General features: G+C 44.3%; 1 pseudogene and 2 gene segments (V, D, J or C); 1 reads left to right on the plus strand and 2 right to left on the minus strand.

Annotated features, from left to right (window-relative positions):
* LOC125109330 (immunoglobulin kappa variable 2D-29-like) overlaps window positions 1-25,725 on the plus strand; it is a 664,016-nt gene that overhangs the window by 258,074 nt on the left and 380,217 nt on the right.
* LOC125109333 (immunoglobulin kappa variable 3-15-like) lies at window positions 5,360-18,937 on the minus strand. The segment is given in 5 exon segments: window positions 5,360-5,429; window positions 8,312-8,317; window positions 10,464-10,474; window positions 18,157-18,458; window positions 18,875-18,937. Coding segments are annotated over 5 exon segments (423 nt in total).
* On the minus strand, window positions 23,719-25,422 carry LOC125109329 (tubulin beta chain-like; annotated as a pseudogene).

Genomic DNA, 25,725 nt, shown 5'->3' on the forward strand with positions numbered 1-25,725 from the left:
CTCAAAATGGATGAAGGATCTCAATGTGAGAAAGGAATCCATCAAAATCCTCGAGGAGAACACAGGCAGCAACCTCTTCAACCTCAGCCGCAGCAACATCTTCCTAGGAACCTCACCAAAGGCAAGGGAAGCAAGGGCAAAAATGAACTATTGGGATTTTATCAAGATCAAAAGCTTTTGCACAGCAAAGGAAACAGTGAACAAAACCAAAAGACAACTGACAGAATGGGAGAAGATATTTGCAAATGACATAGCAGATAAAGGGCTAGTATCCAAAATCTATAAAGAACTTAGCAAACTCAACACCCAAAGAACAAATAATCCAATCAAGAAATGGGCAGAGGACATGAACAGACATTTCTGCAAAGAAGACATCCAGTTGGCCAACAGATACATGAAAAAGTGCTCCATATCACTCGGCATCAGGGAAATACAAATCAAAACCACAATGAGATATCACCTCCACCAGTCAGAATGGCTAAAATTAACAAGTCAGGAAATGACAGATGCTGGCGAGGATGTGGAGAAAGGGGAACCCTCCTACACTGTTGGTGGGAATGCAGCTGGTGCAACCACTCTGGAAAACAGCATGGAGGTTCCTCAAAATGTTGAAAATAGAACTACCCTATGACCCAGCAATTGCACTGCTGGGTATTTACCCTAAGATACAAACGTAGTGATCCGAAGGAGCACATGCACCCGAATGTTTATAGCAGCAATGTCTACAATAGCCAAACTATGGAAAGAACCTAGATGTCCGTCAACAGACGAATGGATAAAGAAGAGGTGGTATATATACACAATGGAATACTATGCAGCCATCAAAAGAAATGAAATCTTTCCATTTGCGACGACGTGGATGGAACTAGAGGGTATCATGCTTAGCGAAATAAGTCAATCGGAGAAAGACAACTATCATATGATCTCCCTGATATGAGGGAGAGGAGATGCAACATGGGGGGTTAAGTGGGTAGGAGAAGAATAAATGAAACAAGATGGGATTGGGAGGGAGACAAACTATAAGTGACTCTTAATCTCACAAAACAAACTGAGGGTTGATGTTGGGAGGGGGGGTGGGAGAGGGGAGGTGGATTGGGGAGGGTATGTGCTATGGTGATTGCTGTGAAGTGTTGTAACCTGGCGATTCACAGACCTGTACCCCTGGGGATAAAAATATATTATATGTTTATAAAAATAAAATTAAAAAAAAAAGAATTTTGAGAATGCTTCAGGGAATTTAGGATCTTGGTTTTCAAAATTGCTATGGCAATGTAAACTAAATAGCCACAGTCCTAGAAGTAAATGTTAAATTTAAATATTGTCACATTTGATGAAGAGCACTATCTTATATGAAGTTTCATACTGAACAATCTTTAATAGGACAATTTTAGGATTAGTTATAATTGAAGGGATAGAGGTGGAATGTAATAAACAGGTGTTTTGAAGTGCATGCAAATTATGGAGCTACTTTCAGTTCATGTTTATATCTACATATTGCAAGAAATGTCAGAAGAAACATTAAGATATCATTGTATACATTTATATTTAATATTAAATCAGATTTACACAAAACTAATTTGTGTGAAGAGCTAAGTCATTTTTTTTAGAAATGGTTCATCATGTCTAGACATATTAAATTTATAGTTCAAATAATTAGTCAGAAAGGCATCGTAATGTCATCATAGACTATAAAATATTCCGAACAACTCCGGGATTTTTCTTTTACATCAGAAAAAAACCTTTTCACAATTAAAAATTATCGAAAAATATTTCAGGTCTTGTATTTGACAAAAACAGTGTTATTTGCAATTATATATGGAAACTGAGTTTGCTAAAAGTACAAATTTTGATGCCATAATAAATGAAATTGCAGTAAAGCAATCCAGAAAAATCTTATACTCACTCAATATATCAAATCAATAAAGTCTTATCATCTATTATACATATTTATTGTATTATTTTAAATTATAATACACAAATATTATTCTTTTTTTTTAAGATTTTTATTTATTTATTTGACAGAGAGATCACAAGCAGGCAGAGAGGCAGGCAGAGAGAGAGGAGGAAGCAGGCTCCCTGCTGAGCAGAGAGCCCGATGCTGGGCTCAATCCCAGGACTCTGAGACCATGACCTGAGCCGAAGGCAGCGGCCTGACCCACTGAGCCACCCAGGCACCCCCACAAATATTATTCTTGCAAGTTCATCTGCCTGGAAGTTTATCGCAAGCTTATGGTAATATTTGCAAGTTTATTGCCAGTATTATTTTGCAGTTCTAACACACACGTATTATTTCTGCAAATACTTATTGTCTCTATTTGTTCTAGCCCTGCGGTCCGAGAATTTCAGCCCTGCTGGCCAACAAAACCAGGTGGTCAGGGGGTTCCAGGGCACTAGACAAGTGCACCAGCTCTTTCCAGGAAGACACCAGGGACCTGGAGCTGGACAGACAGAGAATGCAGAGTGCAAACACAGGCTTTCCCAATTTCCAGGGAGGAATGCAGTCTGTCCATAGATGTGTTCTGAATTGGAAGCCTAACTGTCAGGCAGCAGCCTTTAAGATCTGAAAATAGGCTTCTTTGAGCTTAAGACTGGGAGGTGGGCAGTTCCGTCTGCTCCCTGTTTCTTTGTTTACTGTTGTCTTGGGGGTTCTCCATGCACCGTCCCCCTGGCTTCCAGATCGAGGTGTTTTGGGGCCAATCCTCAGGTGGAAGTTTTGTAAGTTGGCCACTAGAAGTTGGGTCCAACCCTTTGCTCTTCAGGGAGAAGCCGGGAGTTACAAGATCCCTTCCAATGGTATATGGTTCTGTTGGAAGTGGAGTTCATGGCAAGAATGTGTCCCAGCTTTGTGCACGTGCTTCAATGTGGGTATGGCCTCTTTGACCCAATGTGTAGGAGTCCCTCGGCTAGTTTCTGGATGTCTCACAGTGGGAATGTCCCATGTGTAGTTGTAGGTTCCACATATCCATGGGAGGAGGGGTATTCAGAAGCCTCCTGGAACACCGATGCCAAACAAGAACTTCTTTTTATTTGGATTCCTATGGAAGATGTTTGGATCAAGGATTTAAAATATTTCCTCCTTTTTTGTTTTAGCATCATTAACACATAGGGCTATCCTATTTCAGCTGTACAACATAGTGATTCAACAAGTTTGTACATTATTCTATGGCCATATCTGTTACTATATAGTACTATTACAATACCATTGACTTGATTCCTTATGCTGTAAAAATATTAAATAAATAAATAAGTATATCTTCTTTCTGAACTTTTATTTTTCTGGACAGCTGGTTGTCCCACATTGACTAGCACAATAATGGTGCGATGTAGGCTATCACTGTTTTGTCATGGTTCCCTTTTTTCCTGTTTCTATCACTACTTTATTTCTACCTAAAAGATTTTTAATCCTAATGATGTCCCAATAGTTCATTTTTTGCCTTTGTTTCCCTGGCCTTTGGAGAAACATTCAGCAAGAAGTTGCTGTGGCCGAGGTCACAGAGGTTGCTGCCTGTGTTCTCCTCTAGGATTTTGATGGATTTCTGTCTCACACTAAGGTCTTTCATCCATTTTGAGTCTATTTTTGTGTGCAGTCTAAGAAACTGGTCCAGTTTCATTCTTCTGTATGTGGCTGTCCAATTTTCCCAACATCTTTCAATGAAGAGATTTTCATTTTTTCCACTGGGTATTCTTTCATGCTTTGTCGATGATTACTTGACCATAGAGTTGAGGGTCCATTTCTGGTTTCTCTATTCTGTTCCATGGGTCTGTGTCTGATTTTGTGCCAGTACCATACTGTCTTGATGATGACAGCTTTGTAATAGAGCTTGAAGTCTGGAATTGTGATGCCGCCAGCTTTGCTTTTCTTTTACAGCATTCCTTTGGCTATTGGGGATCCTTTCTGGTTCCATATAAATTTTTGGATTATTTGTTCCAGAGGAAGATACAAATCAGCAGGGTGTGAGTGAGGAGATCCTGGCTTATAAGTCTCTGTGGTCTTTCCATTTGTGTACATTAGGCGGGCATAGGAGAGGGAAGGTTCTCAGTGCTTTTGTAACGTGTGTGTACATCTGGTCCAGGGCATTATTTATGGGTTCCTGTCCAGACAGTTTTAATCCAATCCCATTAACAAAGAAAGCCTTACGGGGCAGTGCAGAAAGTAACTTTGTTATAAGAATGACCTAAGTAGGGGGCAGGCACCTGGGTGGTTCAGTCAGCTAAGTGTCCACTTTCAACTCAGGTCATGATCCCAGGGTCCTAGGATCAAGCACCATGTCAGGCTCTCTGCTCAGTGGGGAGCCTGCTTCTCCCTCTGCCTGCCCCTCTGCCTACTTGTGCTCTCTCTCTGGCAGATAAATAAGTAAAAATCTTAAACAAATAAAAACAAAAAAAGAGTAATGTTCTGGAGGAATGGCATCACACCTGCACCTTTCCCTTCACGACCCAGGCTGCCGCCAAAACGGAGCCCTTTGAGAACCAACCCATTACCCAGACCCTGCTCCTCCTCTTCCCTCTGAAATCCAAGTGTCTTCTACAGTCAGCCAAGCCCAGGCACCACAGATAGCCATGGTGAGGTCTCCCAGACTCAGAAGCAGAGACCATGACCTTCAGGGTATCAGAGGGAGCACAGCTGGGCCCACAGCTGGAGTTTTTGTTGCTGTCTCCAACACTGTGGGTGGGTGGTTGCCCCCTGCTGGCAACAGTAATGGGCTGCACCTTAGGTCTCCAGAGCCTCTGAGGGTGAGACAGTTAAGAGTTCCCACCCACATCCAATTCCAAGGGTTTTGTGGTTGCAGAGGAAGAAGCAAATCAGCAGCTTGTGGGTGAGGGGGTCCTGGCTTAGAAGTCCCTGGGGTCCTTCCACCTGTAGAAGCTAGGCAGGCAGAGGAGAGGGAAGGTTTTCAGGGCTTTGGGGAGGTGTGTGGACCTCTGGACAATGGCATCACTTCCACGTACCTGTCCAGACAGCTTAATTCAACCCCATTACCAAAGAAAGGGGCAGTGTGGGAGGTGAATTTCCTCTGTGGTAAGAATTTGCTGTACATAATTTCCATCAGCAAATTCCATTCCCCACAGGTATGCCTCCTCTTTCCCTGGACGCTGTTGAACTGAGCCCTTGTCCATATATTAAGGTCTCTGTAAAGACCTCTGAACCCCCAAAGCATAGGGAAACTAGAACCTCAGTGTGTGATCTGGAGTCTAGATATATGCAAGGATGTTCCATGAATGACAGGCACTGGCTTACTCTACAGAAGAGAACCTGCCCCCTCCCACCCGAAAACTGAGCCAAAACATTTACCTTTCCCTCTGAAACTGAACTATACATAGCCCTTGGCTCATTAGCATGACAATACATTTAGGTCTCTACCCCATGCTGGTTTTAAAAGGATCCTAAGTTTTGAGGGGCTAAAATATATATTCCATTGATTTCCACTCTAATTTTTGTATTTCCTTCATTCTACCTGCTTGGATTTTGTTTCCTCTTTACTTTCTAGGTTCTTAGGGTAGGAACTTAGGTCATTCATATGAGATGGTTCCTTCTTTCCTAATTCAGGCATTTTTCAAATTAGATGTCTAATATTATCTCTTTAACAATTTATTAAAAATTTAACACAAAGTTGAGAGAAATATTGGCTATTTCTTCAGTTGGGAAGCAACAGGAGAAATATGAGAAGCTAGAAGGGAAACATGGCCCTGAGGGGTGGGTCTGATGCTATTCATGATCCATTACCTGGGGAGATTTTGTATTTTATGTCCTCAGCATTGGAGACTCTTTTGAGAAAGGAAATGGAAATAAACAAACAAAAATGCCTTATGTAAGTTCAACAGTTGTAGCAGACAGACCGTGGTGGAGAGGGGGTGAGGGAGCGGGGATGGCGGCATGACAACTCCATGGTCTCCCATTCAGTGTGGGCAGAGCCTGTGACTTCCTTCCAGACCATGCAATCTTGCAGAGGGGAAGGGATTTGGCAGATGTAACTACCACCCCAAATCAGTTGATTCTGAGTTAATTAAAATGGAGATTATGTGGGTGGACCTCACTAAATCCGGCCAAAACCTTAAGGGAGGAACTAAGATCTCTCTCTTGAGGATGGATTTCCCCTTGCTGCTATGATTAGTAAGGATCTCACATGTCAGGAACTTTGAGTGGCCTCTAGACATTGAGGTGACCTCCGTCCTGCAGCCACCAAAGGTCAGGACCCTTAGTCAGATAATCACAAAGAAAAGAATTCTTCTCACAACCTGAAATGACCTTGGAAACAGATTCTTCAAGCCTCTGGATGAGAAGGGACCAGGCCGGGACCCCAGACACTCAACTGGATGCTTTATAAATCAGGATTCTCGGACGCTGTCCTGATTTTTGTTGATACCATATAACAAAGTGGGTAATGCCCAAAATATCACCAACTTTCTGACTGGTCTTGCAGGAGATGATGGCCCTCTGCCCTGGAGACACGGTCAAAGAGGCTGGACACCGAATCAGCACAATGTCCCCAGTGCAGCCTAGAATGAGAAACACAAAAATTTGACAGAGGTACTGAGAGAATCTCAGTGGAGGCCCAAGCACTGATGACCTTGTAGTTAGGGTCATGGACAACACTCTGAGGAACCAGAAAATGAAACGTAACTGGGCAACTGGAACCGCACACCAATGACTTGAATTCCAGCCACCAAGAACTCAGGGACACGGAAAGCATTGAGGCCACAGTGAGTTTGCCCACCACTTCTCTGTGTGTCCCCCTCTCACCAGAAGCCCAGAGCAGCATGATCCATAGCAGGGGAGCCACAGACCCCATCTTGGAGAGCTGGACTAGAGGCTGCTCCTCAGGGGCCTTGATAGCTGCCTTTAAGGATGTTGAGACCAGCCTAGGGTTTTGTCTAATGACACAACATGCAAATCAGCTCAGAAGAAGTTCAGGTTGTGCCCAAAGAGCCATGTGCTCTAAGAACACCCTGTGGGAATTGAGGTCGCAAGAAATTTCCATGTGTAGCTCAAGCATGGCCCAAGGGATTGGGGGACCAGTTTCTTAAAACTTTGCAGCCTCTTTGGAGAACAGTGTGGAGATTCCTCAAGAAATTAAAAATGGGGGGCAGGAGTCAAGATGGCGGAGAAGTAGCAGGCTGAGACTACTTCGGGTAGCGGGAGATCAGCTAAATAGCTTATCTAAAGATTGCAAACACCTACAAATCCAACGGGAGATTGAAGAGAAGAAGAACAGCAATTCTAGAAACAGAAAATCAACCACTATCTGAAAGGTAGGACTGGCAGAGAAGTGAATCCAAAGCGATGGGAAGATAGACCACGGGGGGAGGGGCCGGCTCCCGGCGAGCAGCGGAGCAATGGAGCAAAATCAGGACATTTAAAAGTCTGTTCCGCTGAGGGACATCGCTCCAGAGGCTTAACTGGGGTGAAGCCCAGGCGGGGTCAGCGCGGCCTCAGGTCCCGCAGGGTCACAGAAGGATCGGGGGTGTCTGAGTGTCGCAGAGCTTACCGGTATTAGAACGGGGAAGCCAGCTACAGAGACAGAGCCGAGGAGTGACTCTCAGCTTGCGGTTGCCTTGAACCGGTCGCAGGCTCAGTCAGCTCAGAGCGCGGCCTGAGGCCAGGGTGACGGGAGTGATTGGGTGCTGTTCTCTGAGGGCGCACTGAGGAGTGGGGCCCCGGGCTCTCGGCTCCTCCGGGCCGGAGACTGGGAGGCCGCCATCTTCATTCCCGTCCTCCAGAACTCTACGGAAAGCGCTCAGGGAACAAAAGCTCCCGAAAGCAAACCCAAGCGGATTACTCAGCTACTCAGCGCGGCCCGGGTAAGGGCAGTGCAACTCCGCCTGGGGCAAAGACGCTTGAGAATCACTACAACAGGCCCCTCCCCCAGAAGATCAACGGGAAACCCAGCCAGGACCAAGTTCACCTACCGAGGAGTGCAGTTTCAATACCAAGGAGAGCGGCGGAATTCCAGAGGAGAAGAAAGCAAAGCACGGAACTCATGGCTTTCTCCCCATGATTTTTTAGCCTTGCAGTTAATTTAATTTTTTTTTCTTTTTCAATTTTTTTTTCTTTTTCTCTTCTTCTGCTAATTTTTTTTAACTTTTACCGTTTTCTTTTTTAACGTTTTTTAAATAGTTTATCTAATATATATATATTTTTTTCCTCTTTTTATATTTTTTCTTTATCGGCTTTCTTTTTTTAAATAGTTTCTTTTTTTTTTCTTTCTGAACCCCTTTTTATCCCCTTTCTCCCCCCTCACAATTCAGGATCTCTTCTGATTTGGCTAAAGCATATTTTCCTGGGGTTGTTGCCACCCTTTTAGTATTTTACTTGCTCCTTCATAAACTCTTATCTGGACAAAATGACAAGGCGGAAAAATTCACAACAAAAAAAAAGAACAAGAGGCAGTACCAAAGGCTAGGGACCTAATCAATACAGACATTGGTAATATGTCAGATCCAGAGTTCAGAATGACGATTCTCAAGGTTCTAGCCGGGCTTGAATAAGGCATGGAAGATATTAAAGCAACCCTCTCCGGAGATATAAAAGCCCTTTCTGGAGAAATAAAAGAACTAAAATCTAACCAAGTTGAAATCAAAAAAGCTATTAATGAGGTGCAATCAAAAATGGAGGCTCTCACTGCTAGGATAAATGAGGCAGAAGAAAGAATTAGCAATATAGAAGACCAAATGACAGAGAATAAAGAAGCTGAGCAAAAGAGGGACAAACAGCTACTGGACCACGAGGGGAGAATTCGAGAGATAAGTGACACCATAAGATGAAACAACATTAGAATAATTGGGATTCCAGAAGAAGAGGAAACAGAGAGGGGAGCAGAAGGTATGTTGGAGAGAATTATTGGGGAGAATTTCCCCAATATGGCAAAGGGAACAAGCATCAAAATCCAGGAGGTTCAGAGAACCCCCCTCAAAATCAATAAGAATAGGTCCACACCCCGTCACCTAATAGTAAAATTTACAAGTCTTAGTGACAAAGAAAAGATTCTGAAAGCAGCCCGGGAAAAGAAGTCTGTAACGTACAATGGTAAAAATATTAGATTGGCAGCAGACTTATCCACAGAGACCTGGCAGGCCAGAAAGAGCTGGCATGATATATTCAGAGTACTAAACGAGAAGAACATGCAGCCAAGAATACTATATCCAGCTAGGCTATCATTGGAAATAGAAGGAGAGATTAAAAGCTTCCAGGACAAACAAAAACTGAAAGAATTTGCAAACACCAAACCAGCTCTACAGGAAATATTGAAAGGGGTCCTCTAAGCAAAGAGAGACCCTAAAAGTAGTAGATCAGAAAGAAACAGAGACAATATACAATAACAGTCACCTTACAGGCAATACAATGGCACTAAATTCATATCTCTCAATACTTACCCTGTATGTGAATGGGCTAAATGCCCCAATCAAAAGACACAGGGTATCAGAATGGATAAAAAAACAAAACCCATCTATATGTTGCCTACAAGAAACTCATCTTAAACCCGAAGACACCTCCAGGTTTAAAGTGAGAGGGTGGAAAACAATTTACCATGCTCATGGACATCAGAAGAAAGCAGGAGTGGCAATCCTTATAGCAGATCAATTAGATTTTAAGCCAAAGATTATAATAAGAGATGAGGAAGGACACTATATCATACTCAAAGGAACTGTCCAACAAGAAGATCTAACAATTTTAAATATCTATGCCCCTAACGTGGGAGCAGCCAACTATATAAACCAATTAATAACAAAATCAAAGAAACACATCGACAAGAATACAATAATAGTAGGGGATTTTAACACTCCCCTCACTGAAATGGACAGATCATCCAAGCAAAAGATCAACAAGGAAATCAAGGCCTTAAATGACACACTGGACCAGATGGACATCACAGATATATTCAGAACATTTCATCCCAAAGCAACAGAATACACATTCTTCTCTAGTGCACATGGAACATTCTCCAGAATAGATCACATTCTTGGTCCTAAATCAAGTCTCAACCGGTATCAAAAGATTGGGATCATTCCCTGCATATTTTCAGACCACAATGCTCTAAAGCTAGAACTCAATAACAAGAGGAAATTTGGAAAGAACCCAAATACATGGAGACTAAACAGCATCCTCCTAAAGAATGAATGGGTCAACCAGGAAATCAAAGAAGAATTGAAAAAATTTATGGAAACAAATGATAATGAAAACACAACAGTTCAGAATCTGTGGGACACAACAAAGGCAGTCCTGAGAGGAAAATATATAGCAGTACAAGCCTTTCTCAAGAAACAAGAAAGGTCTCAGGTACACAACCTAACCCTACACCTAAAGGAGCTGGAGAAAGAACAAGAAAGAAACCCTAAACCCAGCAGGAGAAGAGAAATCATAAAGATTAGAGCAGAAATCAATGAAATAGAAACCAAAAAAACAATAGAACAAATCAACGAAACTAGGAGCTGGTTCTTTGAAAGAATTAATAAGATTGATAAACCCCTGGCCAGACTTATCAAAAAGAAAAGAGAAAGGACCCAAATAAATAAAATCATGAATGAAAGAGGAGAGATCACAACGAACACCAAAGAAATACAGACAATTATAAGAACATACTATGAGCAACTCTACGCCAACAAATTTGACAATCTGGAAGAAATGGATGCATTCCTAGAGACATATAAACTACCACAACTGAACCAGGAAGAAATAGAAAGCCTGAACAGACCCATAACCAGTAAGGAGATTGAAACAGTCATCCAAAATCTCCAAACAAACAAAAGCCCAAGGCCAGACGGCTTCCCGGGGCAATTCTACCAAACATTTAAAGAAGAACTAATTCCTATTCTCCTGAAACTGTTCCAAAAAATAGAAATAGAAGGAAAACTTCCAAACTCATTTTATGAGGCCAGTATCACCTTGATCCCAAAACCAGACAAGGATCCCAACAAAAAAGAGAACTACAGACCAATATCCTTGATGAACACAGATGCAAAACTTCTCGCCAAAATACTAGCCAATAGGATTCAACAGTACATTAAAAGGATTATTCACCACGATCAAGTGGGATTTATTCCAAGGCTGCAAGGTTGGTTCAACATCCGCAAATCAATCAATGTGATATAACACATTAATAAAAGAAAGAACAAGAACCATATGATACTCTCCATAGATGCTGAAAAAGCATTTGACAAAGTACAGCATCCCTTCCTGATCAAAACTCTTCAAAGTGTAGGGATAGACGGCACATACCTCAATATTATCAAAGCCATCTATGAAAAACCCACCGCAAATATCATTCTCAATGGAGAAAAACTGAAAGCTTTTCCGCTAAGGTCAGGAACACGGCAGGGATGTCCGTTATCACCACTGCTATTCAACATAGTACTAGAAGTCCTAGCCTCAGCAATCAGACAACAAAAGGAAATTAAAGGCATCCAAATCGGCAAAGAAGAAGTCAAACTATCACTCTTTGCAGATGATATGATACTATATGTGGAAAACCCAAAAGACTCCACTCCAAAACTGCTAGAACTTGTACAGGAATTCAGTAAAGTGTCAGGATATAAAATCAATGCACAGAAATCGGTTGCATTTCTCTACACCAACAACAAGACAGAAGAAAGAGAAATTAAGGAGTCCATCCCATTTACAATTGCACCCAAAACTATAAGATACCTAGGAATAAACCTAACCAAAGAGACTAAGAATCTATACACAGAAAACTATAAAGTACTCATGAAAGAAATTGAGGAAGACACAAAGAAATGGAAAAATGTTCCATGCTCCTGGATTGGAAGAATAAATATTGTGAAAATGTCTATGTTACCTAAAGCAATCTACACATTTAATGCAATTCCTATCAAAGTACCATCCATTTTTTTTCAAAGAAATGGAACAAATAATCCTAAAATTCATATGGAACCAGAAAAGACCTCGGAGCCAAAACAATATTGAAAAAGAAAGCCAAAGTTGGTGGCATCACAATTCCGGACTTCAAGCACTATTACAAAGCTGTCATCATCAAGACAGCATGGTACTGGCACAAAAACAGACACATAGATCAATGGAACAGAATAGAGAGCCCAGAAATGGACCCTCAACTCTATGGTCAACTCATCTTCGACAAAGCAGGAAAGAATGTCCAATGGAACAAAGACAGCCTCTTCAATAAATGGTGTTGGGAAAATTGGACAGCCACATGCAGAAAAATGAAATTGGGTCATTTCCTTACACCACACACGAAAATAGACTCAAAATGGATGAAGGATCTCAATGTGAGAAAGGAATCCATCAAAATCCTCGAGGAGAACACAGGCAACAACCTCTTCGACGTCAGCCACAGCAACATCTTCCTAGGAACATCACCAAAGGCAAGGGAAGCAAGGGCAAAAATGAACTTTTGGGATTTTATCAAGATCAAAAGCTTTTGCACAGCCAAGGAAACAGTTAATAAAACCAAAAGACAACTGACAGAATGGGAGAAGAGATTTGCAAATGACATATCAGATAAAGAGCTAGTGTCCAAAATCTATAAAGAACTTAGCAAACTCAACACCCAAAGAACAAATAATCCAATCAAGAAACGGGCAGAGGACATGAACAGACATTTCTGCAAAGAAGACATCCAGATGGCCAACAGACACATGAAAAAGTGCTCCATATCACTCGGCATCAGGGAAATACAAATCAAAACCACCATGAGATATCACCTCACACCAGTCAGAATGGCTAAAATTAACAAGTCAGGAAATGACAGATGCTGGCGAGGATGCGGAGAAAGGGGAACCCTCCTACACTGTTGGTGGGAATGCAAGCTGGTGCAACCACTCTGGAAAACAGCATGGAGGTTCCTCAAAATGTTGAAAATAGAACTACCCTATGACCCAGCAATTGCACTGCTGGGTATGTACCCTAAAGATACAAACGTAGTGATCCGAAGGGGCACGTGCACCCGAATGTTTATAGCAGCAATGTCTACAATAGCCAAACTATGGAAAGAACCTAGATGTCCATCAACAGACGAATGGATAAAGAAGAGGTGGTATATATACACATGGAATACTATGCAGCCGTCAAAAGAAATGAAATCTTGCCATTTGCGACGATGTGGATGGAACTAGAGGGTATCATGCTTAGCGAAATAAGTCAATCGGAGAAAGACAACTATCATATGATCTCCCTGATATGAGGGAGAGGGGATGCAACATGGGGGGTTGAGGGGGTAGGAGAAGAGTAAATGAAACAAGATGGGATTGGGAGGGAGACAAACCATAAGTGACTCTTAATCTCACAAAACAAACTGAGGGTTGATGGGGGGAGGGGGTTGGGAGAGGGGGGTGGGGTTATGGATATTGGGGACGGTATGTGCTATGGTGAGTCTGTGAAGTGTGTAAACCTGGCGATTCGCAGACCTGTACCCCTGGGGATAAAAATATATGTTTATAAAGCTGTAAAAAAAAAAGAAAAAGAAAAAAGAAAGGATGAATACCCAAGTTTTGTAGCAACATGGACAGGACTGGAAGAGATTATGCTGAGTGAAATAAGTCAAGCAGAGAGAGTCAATTATCATATGGTTTCACTTATTTGTGGAGCATAACAAATAGCATGGAGGACAAGGGGAGATGGAGAGGAGAAGGGAGTTGAGGGAAATTGGAAGGGGAGGTGAACCATGAGAGACTATGGACTCTGAAAAATGATCTGAGAATTTTGAAGGGGTGGGGGGTGGGAGGTTGGGGGCACCAGGTGGTGGGTATTGTAGAGGGCACGGATTGCATGGAGCACTGGGTGTGGTGCAAAAATAATGAATACTGTTATGCTGAAAATAAAAAAAATTAAAAAAAATGCAGCAAGGATACAAGAGAGAAAATAAGACAAATAAATGAGAAAAAAAAAAGAAATTAAAAATAGAACTTCCCTATGACCCTGCCATTGCACTACTGGGTATTTACCCCAAAGATACAGATGTAGTGAGAAGAAGGGCCATCTGTACCCCAATGTTTATAGCAGCAATGGCCACGGTTGCCAAACTGTGGAAAGAACCAAGATGCCCTTCAACGGACGAATGGATAAGGAAGATGTGGTCCATATACACTATGGAGTATTATGCCTCCATCAGAAAGGATGAATACCCAACTTTTGTAGCAACATGGAAGGGACTGAAAGAGATTATGCTGAGTGAAATAAGTCAAGCAGAGAGAGTCAATTATCATATGGTTTCACTTATTTGTGGAGCACAACAAATAGCATAGAGGACATGGGGAGTTAGGAGAAGGGAGTTGGGGGAAATTGGAAGGGGAGGTGAACAATGAGAGACTGTGGACTCTGAAAAACAATCTGAAGGGTTTGAAGAGGTGGGGGGGGGGAGGTTGGGGGAACCAGGTGGTGGTATTAGAGAGGGCACCGACTGCATGGAGCACTGGGTGTGGTACAAAAACAATGAATACTGTTATGCTGAAAATAAATAAATTAAAAAAGATTAAAAAAAAAGAAAACAAACTTTGCCTCCTAGTCTGAGATGCCACTTGGGGGTGTGCCCTGGGCTGTCCTACTTCAAGGATATAGGTTATTTCAGGAACACTTTTAATCACTAGAATTACCACAGTAATGTATTTCAAGTTGTTATTATTGTCAGGAAGAGAAAGCTGTGGGATTATAAAAGAGTGAACTAGGGTGGCCTGGTTCTGATGGGGAGAGGAAGTCGGCCCCCCTGAGTAAAATACCTTCAATGAAGTCCTGACTGTCCTCAGGACCTAGACAGGGTGAGAGGGCTGAGCATGGAACCTTGGTGAAGGCTGGGAACAGACACTAATCAAGGAACTTGCCTCAGTGTGGATAAGCATGGGGCTCTATCTGCTCAGTCCTAGAAACCAATGTCCTGTCTTCCTGAAGCCCTTCCCAGGCAGAGCAGTCACTCCTGCTCAGAGTGGAAAACCCCCCTGTGCCCAACTTCACATTCAAACTGCCTCTAACATTGACGTGTCATGTGCAGTACCATGACAAAGCCCAGAAGACAAACCCATGTGAATCCCAGCTCCCAGGACAAGAGCACATCCTCTATCACCTCAACACTTTCTCATGAACTAATTCTTCATCTTCTACAAAATGCCCTCCCAAGTAGCTCCCAGTGACTTTTCCCAGACAGGAGCAGACTGAGCCATATGGGACTTACCATCGCCTAACTGATCATTCTAGTTGTTTGTCACCTGTCAGGGAAAGGCCCAGGCAATGGCAGGGGGCTCAGGCTAGTGCCCGGCAGGCAGCGCCACCAGGTATCACCACGATGCTGGACTCTGCCAGCTCTGCATTTGTCCTCCATGGGGATTTGCATCAACCCCCCACCCTTATTGCCTCCACCACAGGCCTGATGCTGCACTGGGTCTTTTCCATGGAGAAGGTATGAGCAGCCTTGAGAGAATGAGAGGCAGCCTAATGGTGCCAGACCCTCAGGCTCCTGCTCTTATGGTCCAGGTGAGAGAATGTCCCCAAGTTAAGAGTTCTCTCAGGGGAGACCCTCATGCTTCCTGGAAGAGTGGTATTGGGAGGGGACAGGAAATGAATGCCACCAACCATACAGGCTTGCTTAGGGCCTGGCCTCAGCTTGGGAGGCCCACTCTGGCTCTACTAGAATCACAGCATCTCCGCATCAGCCCAGTATGCCTCTGATGGCAGCTTCCAGTAGGCACATGACACTCTCCCAAGCTGCCAGGTCCCTGGCCATTCCCCAGGGAGAGAGTCTCCATCAGCTGCAGGGCCACTGAGAGGACCCTCCACATGGCCAGGAAGCACTGCTTAGCCTGCACCAGCACGGGCCAAAGGCCCTTATTTACCTCCTTTCCACCTGAGTTAATGGGGTGCCTGCCCGTTCAGAGGCAGAGGCTCTAGGAGAGACTTGACTCATAACATCCACAGCCTGCAAGCTAAAGACAATATGGCTGACTTCGTTCTTACAACATAAGGAAGTACTGCCACAATGAGAGGACCCCACATCAGACTTCAGCCCTCTCTCTGGGTCTCCTGCTAGTCACAACAGCCCCAGTCTGGCCCTCTCCACTCACATCCCTTCCTCCCTTCCCATTGCCTCCAACAGCCGTCCCCATGCAGAACCTCCTCTCTACCAGATGTTTGTAGTCTCCTTCTGCTGAGCACTCCTATTTCCTGGCTTTGCCATTCAAATTTTAATCCATCAAAAAACATCTTAGGAAGGAGAAAACACTAGATCTCAGTCTATCCTTGTGCTGGAACCAATGCACATTATTCTTTTCCCAACATAATTTTAACATTAAAAAAAAAAAGTCGTCTAGTGCAAAACCAGGAGCAAAGAGCAGGCTACTGTTGTCACTAGAAAACATTTTAAATTTGGAAAGAACAGCAAAGGCAGATTATACGAGGGTGGCAAAGAAAAAATATGGAAGACAGGAGAGATAAAGGACTCACCACCTGGACACCTTCTGCCCTGATGCTTACCCACCAAACCACTGAGATGCGCAGTAGCCCATGTCTCTTCTAAAAGCACCCTGAGCTTTTGTGTTTCCCCAACAGCCTGCTCACCGAGCTTCTGTCACCCCTTCAGCCACTTCTAGACTTCTAGGCCTGCCTAGAAAGTGGAAGAACAATGTTTGAAATCAAGATAGGTAGACTACACCACTCTAATATCACTCCTTATTGCAGACAAACACCAGCCCCAAGGTCTCTCCTAGTTTCTGGAATATTTTAGTTCCTGCCTCCTTGAGCCTCTCACAGTCTGTCACATTCCTGGTGGTTTCAGTGTACTCAGTATATGACCTTCTATTATCTGCTCTCTCAGTTCTTTGGCTGATCCTCCTCCAATCGTCTCTTACCCACCCAATCTTGAAGAGTCACTCTTATGGCCATGCCTTAGGTGCACCATCAGAAAATCATGACAAGTTCTCCACCATTACAATGCTGAGAATCTCAGCGGCACCTGGGTGGTTCTGTTGTTTGAGCCTCTGCCTTCAGCTCAGGCCATGGTCCTGGGGTCCTGGACCTGAATGCCCAAGGGATGACTTTAAAGAAAAATGTGACAAGTGGTGAAAAAGGGTGCTGAGGCACAGTGTCCCATGTTCCTGAAGTGATAGGGTTGAAGAGTGAGGGAATCAGAGTGCCTGGGTGGCTCAGTCTCTTGAGCATCCAACTCTTGGTTTCGGCTCAGGTCATGATCTCAGGAGTGTGAGATGGAGCGGGTGTCAGGTCCCCACTCAACAGGGTGTCTGCCTGAGAGTCTCACCATCTCCCTCAGCCCCTCCTCACCAGCAATAAATAGAGAGATAAAATCTTTTTAAAAAAATGAGAGAATTACCTTTGTGAGAATGAGTACGTCTGGGAGAAATGGAGAAGAGAGAAAAGGGAGGTAGGAAAGGAGCTGGAGCAGAAATGAATGTGCAGGATACTGCCCAGGAAGGCTGGGAAACAGGGCTCATGGTAGGAAAAAGCAAGAGGGACACTACCTTCCACGTGGGAGATTCTGAATAGGAGAGCTCAAAGGTTTCATCCTGGGAAGTTTCAGAGTAGGAGGGTGATGGAGGTTGAAGAAAAGGGAATAAGAAAATAAAAGAGAAATGTCCCAGAGTCCAAGAGGAGCAGGAAGGGAGAACTGACCCGCAGGGTGTAAAGTTCACAGCCCTTTGTCAGAGGCTAACGACAGACCTTCCTGACTCACTTCTGCCGTGTGACCCTGGAAAACATGAAGCTTCCTGGGGCACAAAAACTCCTGGCGGCATCCCTAAGACATCTTCACAGCATTCGCCTTCACTAACCTCCCACAAAAATGGATGCAGGTGGGATGCTTGGGTGGCTCAGTTGGTTAAGTGGCTGCCTTCAGCTCAGGTCATGATCCAAGCATGCTGGGATGGAGTCCAGCATTGGTCTCCCTGCTCAGAAGGGAGCCTGCTTCTCCCTCTGCCTCCTGCTTCCCCTGCTTGTGCTCTCTCTCTCTCTGGCAAATGAATAAATAAAATCTTTTTTTAAAAAGGGATGGGGGATGCAGGGAAAGTCCGGTCTCTTCATTTTCTGCTGGGTCTTACAAGATCAAGAAGTAAGTCAGGAGATGTGACTTCTCAGGCAGATAGGGGAATGCACATGTTCAGGGCTGAGCGAAGAGGAAGCAGCTGGTGCAGCAAAGCCTCCATGACCCGCGGCCCCGGGGAGCAGGTTTCTGTTCGAGGCTGAAGCACTGTGGGCGGATAGTTATTATCCTGCTGGCAGTAATAGTTTCCCACATCTTCGGCCTGGAGGTTGCTGATGGTGAGGATGAAGTCTGTCCCAGACCCACTGCCACTGAACCGCTCTGGGATGCCTGTGGCCCTGCTGGATGCACCATAGATGAGGAGCCTGGGAGCCTGCCCAGGTTTCTGCTGGTACCAGGCTACATTGCTGTAAACACTCTGACTGGCTCTGCAGTTCATGGTGACCCGTTGACCTGGAGATACAGCCAGCGAGCCTGGAGACTGAGTCATCGTGATGTCCCCATGGGTACCTGCAATCAGGAAAATGGTGATACAGACACACTTTATCCCAGTCATGCTGAAATATGTCATTGCAAACGTGCTTCCTAATGGTACCACACAGCAGTACATCATTGGGTCTATTTTGGAAATAACCAGTGTTTCTCATTATGTATCTTAAAAAGTTGTTTAAAATGACACTACTCCAGGGGCGCCTGGGTGGCTCAGTGGGTTGGGCTGCTGCCTTCGGCTCAGGTCATGATCTCTAGGTCCTGGGATCGAGCCCCGCATCGGGCTCTCTGCTCGGCAGGGAGCCTGCCTCCTCCTCTCTCTCTCTGCCTGCCTCTCTGCCTGCTTGTGATCTCTGTCTGTCAAATAAATAAATAAAATCTTAAAAAAAAAAAATGACACTACTCCAGAGGGATTATGGCACTTTTCAACTTCTCACCTGAGACCCACAGCAACAAGCAGAGAAGGACCTGCCTCTGTGACGCCATCTTGCTGTCCCTGCCTACCCAAAGCAGCTCAGCTCACGTAGCAAAGGCCCCTTTAATACAGCCTGAGCCGCTGGTCTAAGCCTGGAGGAGCTTATGCAAAGCAGTCAGGGGGAACAGAAGCAAATCTCATAAGCAGTGGGTTGTGAAAGTATCCAGTGGAAATGTAAGGAGCCAAAAATAACTCCAAAATAGAGCTGTATGACAGGAACACCCAAAAGTCAACTCAGATACTCTGAGAACAACCTAGAAGTTCTAAAATGACAAACTGCTACAAGATCGAATGAAGAGCTTCCATTTTCAATTTAAAAATAACTTTAAGTGGGTTCAGTTTCCAGAAATGATGAGCGTGGCTCTTCATACCAGTAACAGTGGTAAAATCCCAATATATGCTGGGAAACAAATAATGGGAGGCAGGGAGGGTCAAAAGAATTGGAAGGCACAAAAAGAAAGTGGAGAACGGGGAACATCGAATTCTGAAGCCATTTTCTCCTGCCGATGGGTAAGGTTGAGGTAAAAACTTGAGCTTGGGTCCCAGAGCTGTGCAAGGGCCAGAGAGATGGAAGAGATGGAAGACAGGCCCAGAATTTCCTCACTCAGGGAAACACATGGGACCCTCCTTGGACCTAGGGGAAGTCTGAATCCTGATTTTCAGTTATTCCATCTTTTCAGTTCAATATTTCTGTTTTGTGTTGATTTAAGCAAGAAATGAAATCTAGGTGCCTTCAAGAAAATTCATTACCCACCAGGGGTTTGAGAAGTCAGCGCAGGTACCATATAAACTTCCCTGCACCTGTTCTTGTTCTGCTGTTCCTTCTTAAACAGAGGGAAGGGGGCAGGGGTGGGGTTCCCTTAAGACCCTGATCATGCAGGCCTGGTGTGGAGGGCAGAGGCTGTGGAGGCTTCAGGCGCACTGCAAGTACAGCTACAACACTTCTGCCATCTTTCCTGTGAGTGGGGCAGATGCCTACGGCTTCGTCTGTCAGGGGTCACCCTGGGTATTCCTTGGGTGCCCCTGGCCACTGCACTGCTTCATGACATGAGCCATTTCCTAAACCCAGACGGAGCCTGTATCAATAGACCCTGCCTGGGGATCCACACCTCACCCTCACAAAGGGTCGATTGTACCATCACTCCGCCCCTCAATTTCCCCCTTTGATGGTTAATTTTATGTGTCAAGGGAAGTAGGCTAGGGTGCCCAGTGGAGTGGTCAATGCCAGTTTAGATGTTGCTGCCAAGGTATTATTAAGTATGATGAACATCTACATCAGTAGCCTTATCTCCTGTGCTGCACAAAAGATTCACCACAGCCCTGTTTTTATTTCAAAAGGAAAGAAAACTTTATTATTTTTATAGGAAAACTAATAGAAACAGAAGAGGAAAGGAATATGCACATACAGGAAGGGAATAGTAGGCAAGAAATGAGAATAAGGCCACTTTACCTTGTAGCAGGTACTTAAAACACCCCACCTCAGCAGCTGGGGAAGCCCTGTAGGTACAGCCAGGCTGGAGTCCCAACTGAGAGGCCAGGGTGGAGTGTCCTCCCCTCAGGGGACACTTTTAATGAACCATCCCCACAAGGGCCATATTTATAGGGCAAATAACAGGGTTTGAAATTTAACATTTGTTCACTACGTGCACTTTGGAGCAAGCTGCATGTCCACATTATCATGTTTCTGTATTTTCAGGGAACCCAAGCTATGTGCATCTGCCTCCCCTCCCAGATCCCATTCTGGGGGGGCAGCCCTGCCTGGAGCAGGAGGGAATGGGAGACAAGGGTGTAGCTCTTGGCGTCCAGATCAGAAGGGCTGTACCTGAAGGCCAATATCCCTAATGAACATAGATGCAAAAATCCTCCACAAAATATTAGCAAACCAAATTCAACAATACATTAAAAGGACCAGATACCATGATCAAGTAGGGTTTATTCCAGAAATGCAAGGATGGTTCAGTATCCTTAAATCAATCAACATAATATGTCACATTAACAAAATTAAGGGTAAAAATCATAAGATTGTCTCAACAGATGCAGAAAAAGTATTTGATAAAACTCAGTGTCTAATTGTCCCAAATAAATAAATAAATAAATAAATAAATAAATAAACCCAAGAAATACCAAAGGTTATAGAGGATATGGAGAAAGGGGACATGGATAGGATAAGAAGAAATGCCCTCAGTTGTTGTTGTTGGGGATGTAAATTGGTACAGCCACTATGGATAACAATATGGAGTTTCCCCAAAAACTTACCAATAGAACTACCCTATGATCCAGCTATTCCACTTCTGGGTATTTGAAAATATATATGCACCACTGCGTCATTGCAGCATTATTTAAAACAGCCATGATATGGAAACAACCTAATGTTCACTGATGGATAAATAGATAAAGAAGATGTGTTATACATGTGTATGTACACAATGAAATACTACTCAGCCATGAAAGGGAAGGTAATCTTGCCATTTGGGACAACATGGATGAAACGTGAAAGTAATATGCTAAGTGAAATAAGGAAGACAGAGAAAGATATTATGTATAATATCACTTCCATGTGGAATCTGAAAAAGCCAAATACATGGAAACAGAGAGTAAATTGGTGGTTGCCAGGGACTGTGTGGTGAGATAAATAGGGGAAATATTGATCACAGGGTACAAACTTCTGTATATAAAATAATTTCTTTTTTTTTTAAAGATTTTATTTATTTATTTGACAGAGAGAGATCACAAGTAGATGGAGAGGCAGGCAGAGAGAGAGAGAGAGAGGGAAGCAGGCTCCCTGCTGAGCAGAGAGCCCAATGCGGGCCTCGATCCCAGGACCCTGAGATCATGACCTGAGCCGAAGGCAGCGGCTTAACCCACTGAGCCACCCAGGCGCCCTATAAAATAATTTCTGATGGTCTCATGTACAGCATGGAGACTGTAGTTAACAGTATTATATTGTACTTGAAGGTTACTAAGAGATTAGACCTTCAATGTTCTCAGCACAAAAAAGTAAATAAGTAAAAAAAAAAAAAAACGGATAATTATGTGCAGTGAAGGTTGCATTAACTATTCTTATGTTGGTAAGCATTTCACAATATATATGTAGATCAAATATTCACATTGTGTAAAACTTAACCTTACACAATGTGATATGTCAATTATATCTAGAAAAAAAAAGTGTTGACATCATTTCCTTTTGGCCCCCATGGTTTCTGTATAGAAATCCTCCGTTGTTCAAGATGTTTTCCTCTCTGGGTAAGTGTGATTTTTCTCTTTCATCTTTTGATGTTTTTTTCCTTTTTCTTTAGTGCTCAGAAATTTTAATACGCTGTGTCTTGACATGTATTTCTTCAGGTTTATGTTGTTGGTTGTCTGATAAATGTGAAAATCAAACTATTTTTCGTCTCCATCCTTTCTCCCCACTCTTTCTAGGATTCCCGTGGCACAAATGTTAGATCTTTTGTTTTGTCCCATGTATCCCAGATACTGTGGGGTTTTGTTGTTGTTGTTTCAATTTGGGGGTTTTGTTTTGTTTTGTTTTTAGCTTACTTTCTCTTTTTGGTTTAGACTGGGTAATTTCTTGCCTCTGATCTTTCCTCCTTTATCCTTCCACTCTCCTCCTTCCAGACCTTTCCTAGCCAGCCACCCCATAGGGCATCCATGTCTATACTACAAGCCACTTCCCCAGCCACATTAAGTCAATGACCATTTGTGCTCTTTGAGCATCTACTTACCAAACATCTTATTTCATTACGGTATGGTATGGGAGCTGTCCAGTTTAACTTATATCAACATATGATGGAAACGGGGCAGAACCTACAGTCCTTTTCTGCTGTTAGCTGGTTGGCAGGCCCTGTGACTTAAATCAAATGTGCTAAGACACGAGGACAGAAAGCTATTACAATGCAGTAAGAAGTTTTTATTATACGCATAGTCCCCTGGAAACAGAACACACAGCATGTGGGTTTTTTTTTTTTCAGTTATTTATTTTTGGCTCTTGGGGCAATGTTATCTTTTCAATATGAAAAAAAGCAAGTTCAACACAAAATAGAAATTTGAAGTGTAGGACAGGAGGAAGCCAAGGGCAGGGGAGGGAATAGCAAAAGGAAAAAATGAGATGTTGCCAAAGATGGGAGGGTCTCCTTGTCCCCTCTCTGGAAGAATGATTCAAAAGATTTAGGTGGCAGTACAAACCTTTCTGTATATATACAGCAGAGCTGGGTGTTTGCTAAGAAAGGGTGGGGATGGGGAGGGTCTTTCTGGAGGCTAGTCCCTCTTCCCCTTCTTGACCCCCTTCTCCAACCAGGGGAAAAGGAAGGAATCCAACATATGAAGGTGGTTATGTAGGAAAAGGGAAGGATCCTGCTTTAACAGGGTGGGGCAGACCCCTGCAAAAGAAACAGTTCAGGACACAGCTTGGAAGACGGAAAAAGAGATAATACTGTCAACACCTCTCCTGAAGCTGAGAGGAGCAGGGAAATTCCTGGAAATTAGGACTCAAGAGCCTGGATATCCCTCTCCAAAACTGCTCTAGAATAGAAAACCCCACCCCTTCCTTATAGGTACCTCTACTGCTATGAGGTAGCTTTGTTTCCTTTCCCTGGGGCTACCACATGGGCTTAGGATGGTGGCCATCTACTGGGTTTTAAGCACTTGGTTTTAGATGGGATCTGATGAGACCCAGCTTCTTGGAGAATTATCTTATAAAACAAAGGGAAATACCAACTGGATAGATGGGAGAAGGGGACACCGAAAGAAAATACAGGGTTACTGAGAATGGCAGAAATCTAGGTTTCCCAGAGTGGAAGAGAGGAGACATTCAACAAACAACAAGTATTTATTGAGCACCTATTATGTGCCAGGCACTGTGTTCTAGGACCATCCCCCTCCAAAAAAGGAAAAAAAAGAGACAGAGGCAGAAAATGTAATTCTGAGGGAGAGGACAGGGCCAACTGAGGAAGAAGGCTGAGGGAATGGAGAAGCCTGAGGTGATGGTGCTCTGTCTTAGGCCTCCTCTTCAGCCTCCTCCTCACCGAAATCCTCCTCTTCTTCTGCGGTGGCATCCTGGTACTGCTGGTACTCGGAGACAAGGTCATTCATGTTGCTCTCAGCTTCAGTGAATTCCATCTCGTCCAGGCCCTCACCTGTGTACCAGTGGAGGAAGGCCTTGCGCCGGAACATGGTCGTGAACTGCTCTGAGATGCGCTTGAAGAGCTCCTAGATGGCTGTACTATTTCCAATGAAGGTGACTGCCATCTTGAGTCCACGAGGTGGGATATCGCAGACTGCTGTCTTGACATTGTTGGAGATCCACTCCACGAAGTAGCTGCTATTCTTGTTCTGCACGTTGAGCATCTGCTCATCTACCTCCTTCATGGACATCCGCCCATGGAAGACAGCAGCCACAGTGAGGTAACGGCCATGGTGGGGGTCACAGGCAGCCATCATGTTCTTGGCATCAAAGACCTGCTGGGTGAGTTCAGGCACAGTGAGGGCCCGATACTGCTGGCTTCCATGGCTGGTCAGAGGTGCAAAGCCAGGCATGAAGAAGTGGAGCCGTGGGAAGGGCAACATGTTGACAGCTAGCTTCCGGAGGTCAGCATTGAGCTGACCAGGGAAGCGGAGGCAGGTGGTGACACCACTCATGGTGGCTGAGACGAGGTGGTTCAGGTCTCCGTAGGTTCGTGTGGTCAGCTTGAGAGTGCGGAAGCAGATGTCATAAAGGGCCTCGTTGTCAATGCAGTAGGTCTCATCTGTGTTCTCTACCAACTGATGGATGGAGAGGGTGGCATTGTAGGGCTCGACCACAGTGTCAGACACTTTGAGTGAGGGTACCATACTGAAGGTGTTCATGATGCGGTCAGGATACTCTTCTCAGATCTTGCTGATGAGCAAGGTGCCCATTCCAGAGCCTGTGCCCCCACCCAGTGAGTGGGTCAGCTGGAAGCCCTGTAGGCAGTCATAGCTCTCTGCCTCCTTCCTCACCACATCCAGGACTGAGTCAACCAGCTCAGCCCCCTCTGTGTAGTGGCCTTTGGCCCAGTTGTTGCCTGCCCCAGACTGACCAAAAACAAAGTTGTCTGGTCTGAATATCTGCCCAAAAGGACCTGAGCGAACAGAGTCCATGGTCCTGGGTTCTAGATCCACCAAGATACCACGAGGAACATATTTGCCACCTGTAACTTCATTGTAGTACACGGAGATGTGATCCAGCTGCAGGTCGCTGTCACCATGGTAGGTTCCAGTGCGGTCGATGCCGTGTTCATCACTGAGTACCTCCCAGAACTTGGCAACGATCTGGTTGCCACACTGACCAGCCTGGATGTGCACGATTTCCCTCATTGTTAAAATTATTTTAATTTTTTTGCTCGCCTCAAGGTGTGTACGGGGCAAGAAATGATATGGAATTTTTTTTTCTATACTGCTAGTCTCAGGCTGGAAGGATGGGACGTGTCCTGGAGGCTGGAGCAGCGAGGTCCGAACGCAGCCACAGGAAGGTTCTGAGAGAGAGAAAAGAGAGGGGAGGGCAAAAGAGGGAAGGCCCACACAGCATGTGTTTTTGCAAGATAGCAAAGTCCTCACCGTTTCTCGCTCATGGTGTGCAATTAAGAGATGTGTAATTGATAGAGTATGGTCTGGCGGGATGCTCTGGGGGATGTTTATACAGCGCACTGTAGCAGAGAGCAGGGAGTTAAGGTAGCTCTGGGCCAGGACTGAAGATGTGACCCAATCTTCACTGCTAGTGAAAGCAAAGTCCACCAGATGACTGCATTACATCATATGCCATGCCCCCTGCTGGTAGACCTTGTATTTGGCCAAGCATGG

The sequence above is a fragment of the Lutra lutra genome, chromosome 9, assembly GCF_902655055.1.
Source record: "Lutra lutra chromosome 9, mLutLut1.2, whole genome shotgun sequence".
In the NCBI taxonomy this organism is placed as follows: domain Eukaryota; kingdom Metazoa; phylum Chordata; class Mammalia; order Carnivora; family Mustelidae; genus Lutra; species Lutra lutra.